This window comes from Sinohyriopsis cumingii, chromosome 17, assembly GCF_028554795.1.
Source record: "Sinohyriopsis cumingii isolate HCF-2022 chromosome 17, ASM2855479v2, whole genome shotgun sequence".
NCBI classification, from domain to species: domain Eukaryota; kingdom Metazoa; phylum Mollusca; class Bivalvia; order Unionida; family Unionidae; genus Sinohyriopsis; species Sinohyriopsis cumingii.
Genome location: NC_142977.1, coordinates 29,238,035 through 29,248,831, shown reverse-complemented (window position 1 = coordinate 29,248,831; position 10,797 = coordinate 29,238,035). Strand labels below are relative to the sequence as shown.

Below are 10,797 nucleotides of genomic sequence, written 5' to 3'. Positions count from 1 at the left end.
GTAAGCAATCATTCACAGTCCTGGGGCGCTTTCTAAGGGCAAATTTGCAATAATAAATCTATCTTCGGTCTGATGCTTACCACCTTTAAAATAAAAAAGAAATATTGTTCTGCATGGATTCTTCGAATTGCAAAAATATCAAATATTTTTTAGATTGCATTTAAGTGAATGAACATTAGCCACTATGTGATTTAGAATGTTTCATTATCAAAATAATCGATTTCCGGGTGTCTGCTAGTCAATGTGGCACTACAGCTATTCATTCATATACACATTTCTGTTATGTTTTGACATTTTTCTTGATATTTGGTGTTATTTATAAGATTAGACGCAACAAGAACAATGTATGTATGTTCATCACTGTCTTCAAAAAGAAAATAGCTTATATTGCATTTTCTGAAGAAAAAAAATTTGTCCTACACAGTAGTCTAGAGTCTGTACATGACTTAAATTTTCTATTTTAAAATGTCAATACTGTTTTCTATTGAATACAAGAGAACGTATTTCACTGCATAGCAAATTTTCTGTCAATATTAGAGAAAATATGTTAATGATTTTTTGTGTGACAACAATAAGATGAAATAATAGCTCGTCATCTCAGTTATTACTGTCATAAATACTGCGGGATCGTGTTTCGTGGTTGATAAGTACAGTCTATTTTATATAGCTTAGAAATTGACGTTTTGCAAGGAAGAAGATTACTATGAAAGTTACCCCGTTTATAACTTTCGTTATTATGCGAAAACCTGATGTCTGTATCTAAGCCAATAATCTTATGTGACGTCATTATGAATTAATAATTCGCATCCATTGAGAATAAGATGGATTAATATAGTTAGGTTTGAAATAATATGGAAATATGTCCTAAATTTGTTTTTAAGGGATCATTATATGACATGAATCGATATGAGTTATAATGCCTGTTATTTGAGTGCTGAATCTAAGCTCTGTGGAACCTTTGCAAACTATGGTCGCTTTTTGGCAAGATAGCCATGGAAATTCATCATTGCCTGCTAGATCAAAGACCGCTTATGTTATAGTGAAAAATCGGGTTCCTTTTGTGTTTCAAACGTACAATGGTATGAAACAAATTAAGAGTAAACAACATTAGACTAAATTTAAAAAAGCATGAACCAAGTCAAAGAAGCTACTGAAAACCCATTATTTGGAGATATTTTTCACCCCATTTATCGTAGTTAGGAAGCCCTCTTTTTACAAGAAGAAGAAGCTGCCTGCTCACTAGTCAATAGATAGCCAAGAACACTTCATTTGGAGGAGGAAGAAAAAGAAGCGACCGGAATCTGCCTTGCTACTCACATGAAAGCCCGTGGATTTAAGAAACAAAAAGGTGATGTTATCCTTAAACCACCGGAGATTAAAGATAAACTTTCCCCCAAAAAATTTTACGCTTACGTTGATTGACTAGAAATTCTGAATGGTGGAAGACGATTTGGCTGTAATTCCCACAAAATCATCATTGAAGCAACTACTATTTGTCATCGTATATTCAAAGCTGGCGTTTTGGACGGACACGTTTATCAGGAACTTATCAATGAAATTAATGATGATCACTACAGCGATTGACTACAATAGTAATAGATCGTTGATAACAAAATAACACGATCATGCACAATGCTCAACTTGGACCCGAAATGGTCAGGGCGATAAATTCATGATTACCAGTATATACAGTTATTTACGGAGATGGGATTGGCGTTGTTTTACAGAGACTATTCAGAACGGTTGCCCCAGAACCGATCCCGATTTTAAAACTATTAGTTTTGAAAAAATATCGACGTTGTTCGTGACAAAGCTATTGGCGCCGTTGGTGATGTTGCTGGTAAAGCATTTTCTGCGAGCGGAAACAGACTCGCACGATTAGCACGAGAAAAAAAAACGCAGAATGCAAGCGTTCCAACGTTGGTAGAACTGCCAACACCGAATGGAATACTCAAGTGTCAGTAAAATAATAAATCAAGCTGCAAATGAACTACTAAAAGAATATACTGTCGTACCGTCCCTGACAAGACAACAAGTTGTCGAAAGAAAATAAATGTAGCCGCAAGTCTGTTAGCAGGAAGTTGTCTGACTCGTGGTCGTTTTAGATGATAACAAAGATAATAAAATATTCAAGCGTACATCTGGTCCCGCATTTGACATGGACGCGCCAGTACTCAAAGACGAATGTGTTCGCGATAATCGTATTATTCTTATGATGCGCATGCACCTGACGCACGTGGACAAAGCGAACTACAGGTTAAGGATACAGGCAAATATTTTTTGCCCGTTTAGGCATTCATGTATATATAAGGTCAACTTCTGAAAGCAGACAATAGAGCATATCGAATTGGAAATCGAGTTGGTTGAGTTAAAAATGGTGTTATAGATCAGTTTAACAGTACCATGCATATGACTGATATAAAGAAGAATGATTCGTGTCAAGAATGTGGTGACGTTGCCTCGACGATACTGGGTCTGGCAATATATCCCGATGATTATTCACGATCAGCTGGTTCATCAATTTGTGTTCAACAAAGATACCAGATTACCCGACAACCGTAACATAACAGTGAATGCCGCTGCACTACTGAAGTCGCATCGATAAATGAACATTTCAGCTAGTGATTCGCAGCATGTCGATCAATGTTAAATGATGAACAATTTTCATGTGCAATTCCACTATCACATATCAATGTTAGAAAAGTTACATCCATGTGCGAAAAAAGTAATTTGAGATTCAGAGTATTTACGTTAAAAAAACTTTTCACTTAAAAAAAAAGTCAAAACACCTTACAATTTTCCTGATATTCAAAGTTTATTTAATTCGCTTTAACAAATGTTAACTAAATAAAGATTTACCGAACTAAAACTTAATTTTTTCACATAGAATAACGTAAAGAGTGTATATTGCTGCACATTAAAAGTTAAAAAAATGGCTATATGAGAAGATACAGGACATAGGTTGGCATGACCTTTAACAGAATGAACAAAAGCGATTGGCTTGGATGGCAACATCTGGCTATGGAATTTGGCTTTTGTATTTGCATTCACAATTTCTCCAAAATTAACATACAGTCATACAATGTACATGACTTTTGGCTTTGCTGTACTTTGTAAAAGAAAATATGTTCATTATTTTCTATTGCAGTCTATCAACTCACAACGTTTCGGCTCTTTCAATAGAGAAACCCTCAACACTGGCCATGACATTTGAATCATCGAGTCATAAGAGTTCTGCATGTAATCTGGTCGTCTTTCAATAAAATGAAACAAAATAAAAATATAAAATAACATATGTAAAATGGAGTTTATGAATGTTTTATTATACATTTCACTTACCGCAATGCTCAGCAAGCTCTATCATTTAATATGTATCAATACCTAGAAGTGCATTTACATTCAATTATATGTAACGTTCCCTCAAGAAAATGTCTATGGGAGCACAAATCACAAGTATACACATTTTGTTATTCTTCAAGAGCCCGGATTCCAATAATTTGCACAACTTAAAACGCACCTCTCATATCATTATCTATACGCATGGAAATTTTGTAACCATGAAGCACGATGGCTTAATAATGAGTAACCTTCAATAAGTTAACCTGATCCTTTAAAGATGAGGCAGTTGGCTTTCCTCACATTAATCAACATTTAGCCGTTTAAATGCATTAGCATATTTTAACAACAGTTCATTAAAGAAGCAGTCTTAAATACATCGTTTCTCGCATGAATATACTGTCATAAAGGAGTCTTACAGACTTCGTTACTCACATGGGTGGCGCCCAACAGTTTCGTATTTTTCATCGGGTTAAAATTTTAAAGAAAAAGAATTTCCCCGGCTTTCCTCAACAGAACAGATCAGGCTCATAAAGGTCAAAGTAAAAATATTTGCCTATTGTTTAAAATGGAAGAAGCGAATTCGCTTTCTCGTAATTTATTTTGTATTTCATTGCAAATAAATTAAAAGAATCATTTTCAAGATATATTTCTATTAATTATTGCAACAGTTTTAAATTTAAGTTGGCTCTATTCCTATATTCTAAGACTTCTAATTTCCCCATAATTAAGGTCACTACTCACACAAACATGCCTCATGACAAATTATGTAAGCAAGAGCTAAATGAGCATAATTTTCTTATTTTCATGCTTAACATCAATATGAATGTACCATTTTATTCAGAACATCATACATAATGATATGAAAATAATTAAAAAAATTGCATACATTTTTATATTTGCTTTATGGTGGCACTCTACAGTTTCGTATTTTGCACAGGATTAGAATTTTAAAGAAAAAGAATTTCCCCGGTTTTTCTCATTGCTTATAATGGCTATCTAAAAAAGACTTTGTATGTCTTAGGTATAATTCAAAGACCCTATAATTCCCTTTATTTTGGTGTATGATTGATGGGTGTAACATGGGTTATAGAGTATACAGCTTGGCCTTACTCCAGATGTGCACTTTTCAAAAAAGTGCTAGCTCCACTTGGTCATTTTCACTTCCTGAACTTCAGAGGTAAATTGTATAAAAAAGAGCCTATAACTTTTTTCTACATTTTATATATTTGGTAATTCATTCATTGCACTTTCAGAAGCTGGTATTGTCTAGTGTGGCAAAATTAAATTTCCCTATTTTAATAGCTATTATGGATAGTATACTTTAGATTAATTCAGGCTGATTTTTTAGCACAAAGGAGCAGTCATTTTAGTTAGCAGTGTGCTTAGATCATGCACAATTTCCAAATGTGTAATATCCAAAGAAATATCATCCACATTACATTAATGTAGCATAGAGGTATGCCAACATTCTCTCCACTGTGCATGTTTTAAATGCAAACAACTTAACCTTACATACGTCACTCTCAAAAGTACATAATAACTGGTGAGCGCCCCAATGAATAAACTGTCATAAACTAATATTAAAAAGTCGTTACTGGCATGAATATATAGTTACAAAGCAATCTTATTGACTTCGTTACTGCATGCATATACTGTCACAAAGCATTCTTATTGACATTTTACCTCGCAAAGATATACTGTCACAAAGCAATCTTATAGACGTCGTTAGAGGGCGCTCTTAAGATATTATGAACTTCAGAGAGAGAGAGAGAGAGAGTGACAGGTATAAGGTGAAGTTGTTTGCATACTTCTATGTTACTTTCATTTACTTTGAATGATTTGGATATTCCACTTCAGGAAATTATAATGGATCTAAACACACAGCTAATCAAAAAGGCTGTACTGTAATAAAAAAAATAGGCATGGATTAATCTAAAATACAGTATCTTCAGCAGTTATTAAAATATTGCCAGACTAGACTGTACTAGTGTTTGAAAGTGCAATGAACGAATTAACAATGATATAAAAAGTAAAGAAGTTATGGAATCTTTTTATACAATTTACCTCTGAAGTCATAAAAATTAAAACGACCACGCGCAACTGAAAGTTGTTTGATTGGTGCACACCTGAAGCAACCCCGATCTGTATCAATGACCAAGTTAAAGGTGATTAAACGTTCTTTAGAATTACCTAAAATAAACAAGGTCGTATTTAAATATTCAGTATAACCAGTGAGCGAAACCTGAGAAATTATTTTCTTTAAAAATTTAAACCTTTGCAAAATACGAAACGAATATGGGGAGCACTAATGTACCCGCATTAATACAAAGCAACAAATCAGTCTCACATAAGTAGTTACTCGCATGGATATGCAGTCATAAAGCATACATTGATGCACACACTAATATAATTGCAGGATACTTTTATTTCTAAAGGATTGAATTAACGCATGAAAGCAGCGTCGCTTTTAACGGGTGCTCAAAGGATAGTTATTTCTTGAAATCCAGAATTAACTATTCCAAATTTGTTTTCGCTATTTCTGTCCTGAATAAAATTTGAAATTATGGGATGTTTAGTATCATTAAAAGTACCAGTCGTGGACACTGTGAAACTCTCGACAATTTTCGGTAATTTTGGTGCTTTGATACTCAATCCAAATATACTTATGAACATCGGCATGAAGAAAATTGCATGAGCCGCACTAAAGAAGAGAGTGAGTATGGATATTTTGAAAAAAGTTCTAAAAACATAGGATCTAACAGCAAGAAGAATTGGAAGCCCAAGTATGGACCCAAAAATCATAATACAAATAGGGGAGTTGGCCCTTGTGAGAGATGAATACAGCCGAGACTGATTATCAATGGCCTCGACATAGTAAAAGGCAAAGCAGCAGTGCACGGCCACCTCTATTGCGTATGCAGTTGTAAGTACGACGTACAGGATGGATATAGTTGTCAAGGAAACACCCCAGAACCAAAGGAATCCGAATGTGCCTAGCATAATGGAGAAGGCTGTCCATATGACAACAAGACAAATTATTGGCTGAGGAATTAAGACAAACGACATCAGTGCAAGTGCAATAATAGCTGTTATCAGTGGCCTTAGCATATTTGACTGAAGTTCTGTTGCAGATTCAATCCGATTTGAGAATGAGCTATACGCAAAACCTGGCAAAATGCCCGTCTTTTTAAACTGTTTCAGTTCCTTGTAAAGTGCTATTGCTTGCTCAGATGTTTGCAAGTTAATCGTTTTTAAGTAGATGCGGGACGCCATTATGTTGTCATTTCCATAGGTTGAATAATACACATCGTTTTTATATTCTTGATGTTGTTCGATAAATTCGTTCAAAACCATAAAATTGCGTTTCTCACTTGAATTTGTATATATGTCGTATGCATCGAGCCAATTTATAGCAAAGCTATCATCGATGGCGTTGCTTTTCTTCATGGCACTAATAATATTTGAAAGCTTCTGATGAGTGAGTAAGTCAGAATGGTTTATATAGCCATCAATAAAGAACATTACAAATTCCCTTTTATCAAAATGCTCAAGATATAGCTTATTGTATAGATATGAATAAGACTGAGGGGAGATCATTTTGCTATCTAGCATATCATACTTCAAATTAGTAGCTCCCCATATAGAAACTGCCAAATAACCTAAATAAAGAAAAACTGATACAGCCTTAAGAGGCAAATAGAGAGCAAAACGTGACATGAACGCCCTCGGCACAGTTTGACAGTTTCCTTCCAATTCCTCGCTAGAAGATGGTTCCTTCCCGCTACAGCAGCAAATGAAACAACGAGACCGCCCTTTTTCTTTTAGTTTATCAGGCGCCTCTACTGGCATACCTGTACAGCAGTGCCTGTTCAGAGACACGCGTTTCTCGTGCAAGGCAAGGCATGCAGCAAAGAAGGTCATGTGGTTAAGGAAGACAAATCCTAACGTTAATGCTGAAATTAGTAAGTGACAAAGCAGATTAATTATTTGAGCATGTAAATTCAAAGTTATACAGCATAAGAGGAAAACAGACTTAGGACAATGAAACTTTTGGTACAGCGAGATACAAAGAATGAAGAAGAAACTTTTACCAAACATGTATTTAGGCATATTTTTAAATAATCTGAATACATCAGAAAGTGAAGAGCCTTACGTTTAAGTTTCTTTAATTATTAGCAATATTGGCGTAAAGGAACAAATTATTACGTTTACTTTAATGGACAAAGTCCTCAGAGAAAATAATACGAAACAGATATTTCTAATTTTAACTTCACTTTCACAACCGGCTACGATTTATTGAATACATATAGAACAAGGCTACTGATGTGTTATCCCATTGTGTAGATCTGACCAATGTAGGCTGATGACAGCCTAAAGGTCTATTCTAGCCACATGTTAAGAACGAATTATTTATGCAAATTCAGAAATATATGCTGTTTGTTGTTCGAAACGTTAAGAAGCAGTTAAAATATAAACAGAAACAACTTACCTAGATACAAACAGAAGTGGCGCATTACGGGTATATTAGACCAGATTCCTACACCGTAGGTCATGATATGGGTAAAGAGTGCCATAGTGATACCCGTGCTGGATGGGACAAAGGTAGCCAAGAAACGGTCCTCATAATCTGATATTGCTTCATAGTTCACCGACTGGGCCAGTGTGATCAAAATGTAGTCAATCTCAAGACCTGAAAACGACGTACCGACGTTATATATATATATATATATATATATATATATATATATATATATATATATATATATATATATATATATATATATATGAGCTACATCATTTCTAAGATTTCCATAATATAATATAATATACCTCAGTCTGGAAAATATTTAGCAGTGGATGTTTCGCACAGTTAATTAAGTCGTGACTCTAGAAACGCTTTGGCAGATCTCGGTAAGTTTAATAGCATATTAAATCTGTTGTTAGTAAAATACATATCATGAAATGCAAGGTACACATCACTTCCACAAGTGGTTAAAATAACTTAGAAATAAATAACATTGAACAATGGTTTCTTATTTATTATTTAAATGATTTCCTCTTTATTTTTATAACGGTCAAACATTCAACACAAAAATTCCTTCAGCTGAAATTTTGCTGGGGAAATTTTGTAGATTATTGTTTGTGTACTAATTTGCGGTTGTTAGAGTTTTATCAAAGTAGGTTACATTTTCATCCAATATGAGAGAAATTATGTGCTTACAGTTATTTCAACTAAGAAAATAATGTGAACATATCAAGCATGATCTTGAGGAATGTGCAAATGAACCTACCTAAAAGAATATATGGCGTGCAACCGATGATATTTGTAAATAGCACCCCACACCAGCTCAAAAGGCCCCAAGACCCTAGAACACTCAAAGGCACGACTAGGAACCCAGCACGGCTCAGATGGACCCTTTTGGAAACACAGTCTCCAGATCCTGTGATGAAGTTGCTATAGGTGATAAGGACGGTGAAGCAAAGACCAAAGAAAGGAATATCAATAATGGCTTCGTTGCTTATCTCTTCGTCAGTGGAATCGGCTGATGAAAATGCAATACCAAGAATATCTGACTTCATTTTTTTCAATGTTTTCACGAACGCATGTTGCCATCTTCTAGCCCTTTGCAGCTCATAGGAAGAATTTTGTCTGAGGTTGAATCTTAATTTGATGTACCTAGCTGAAAGAAGGGTTCCGTTTTCCACATTAACATCACCCAGAAAAGTCATATTGTGGTTGGAGCATGTAGGGGTATTGCAGGAAGTGTACCTGACGGATCCGCCTTGAACACTTTTCTGGTATGGTGAGTTCGTCAGTTCTATTCCTTCTATCACACATTTTTCATTTCTAATCGCGCACACATCACTGTATGCCAGTCTATCACCGGATAGGCTGATATTAAGAATTGTGTCTACTACAGTTGAAATATTGTCGAATACACCATCTTCAAATATATTACGACCGTGCTTAGGGAATAAAATGACTTCACCGTATCGAAGAGGGTGGGACATCGTGTGAGGCCAAAAGTTATTTCCAGATTCGTCTCTAAATATTGAGTCGATCCTGGCCCTGTCGATGAGAGACTTTGTGTTTTCTGGTATATATAAATACTGGACGTCATTATTCAAATTTAATCGAAAGTAAAGGCCTAGACCTAGCACTCCATTTATCAATATAGAGAACAGTATAAATTTCCACGGATGGGCTGCCACTTTCTTTCCATAGATGGTGTAGAAAGATTCCAAAAGTTGTTTAACTCTTATTTTCTTGCTCATCCTGAAAGTAAGCACAATAATTTCAAATATAAAATAAAAGCAACGGTTTTGCATACTAGAAAATTGGTATGATGTGTACGTTTAAGGTCATGTGAGCTATACTCAGAACGGCTATATTCACTAAAGCAATTTTCGTCATTATTCCTGCGTGGGTACGGTTTCTATTTGATATATGCTGACTCTAGGACAATAGGGTTGCAATTAACTATTTGGCATGATATAAAGTTTTTCCTTCAATGGTGCGAATGTGCGAGTTAGTGTTCAGAGAAGCGTCAGTATTCGTTAAGTGAAAAACCCCACGAATATCATTACCAAATCTAAATTCTCGTTTGCACGTTTACTTCAGTATCACAAAGTAGTAGCTTGTTCAGATACGTTAGTGATATAACACTTATGTCAACAGTGCCGGTAAACGTATTCTTGAATGTGGTTTTAGCGTAGTTATTACAAATTACTCATTTCACTTACTGGTCATGTAAGGATAATGCCCATACACAGTGTTCTCTGAGTCAGCCTCTGCCGGAACCCTCGAGACTTGTGTTAAATCGTCAAAGTCATTCTCTTCCTCCGGTAAACGTTTGCACACAGTGCACTGTGTATAATACTTAAATTCCTATTGTTATATAGATATAAATATGTCCCCAAAATGTACGAGCGATGTTTGCTGACAGATAGTTTGCAATATCTGTAAAACAAATATTTCTATTGGGCGAGCAAACCGGTTGGTGAGGAGAAGTGAACAGAACATTTTCAACTCTATTGATATTGAATACAGGTTGCAGAAAAAGATGGTAATGAGCATTCAAAATGAAGGTTTCATTTAAAAAGATTGAAAATCATGACAGTGTCATTTATCTGTGAAAAAATCTCTCTGTTAATTAAAATCGAAAAACGTTTATACGACGTTGTACGAAGACGCTCAACGGCTTTTGAAAAATAACGCCTTCGGTAGGAGCGAATCATTAACACGTGTTTATATATTCCCGTTCTTAAGTTCGCATTCTTCCCAAATTCGTGGTAATCGACAGCAATACTGTTCCATAGTGTTGCTTCCGGTGATGCAATAGTGACTTCATCTTTGCCACGTGTACTTGTAATTCTCTTCCTGGACAGCATAAAATGTTTTGATCTTATATTGTGATCCACAGTTTAATAATTTATGCCCGTTTAAGTGCGCAAAAT

The 10,797-nt window shown here is 35.1% G+C and overlaps 1 protein-coding gene across 1 annotated transcript; it reads right to left on the bottom strand.

Moving 5' to 3' along the window:
* Positions 1-2,823: 2,823 nt before the first annotated feature.
* Positions 2,824-9,486, bottom strand: LOC149778336 (patched domain-containing protein 3-like). The gene is made up of 3 exons (XM_089939149.1): positions 8,631-9,486; positions 7,829-8,029; positions 2,824-7,292 (listed from the first exon to the last, which is right to left on the bottom strand). The coding sequence occupies exons 1-3, from the start codon at positions 9,349-9,351 to the stop codon at positions 5,818-5,820; spliced, it is 2,397 nt and encodes a 798-aa protein (XP_089795275.1). The 5' UTR covers positions 9,352-9,486; the 3' UTR covers positions 2,824-5,817.
* Positions 9,487-10,797: the final 1,311 nt, after the last annotated feature.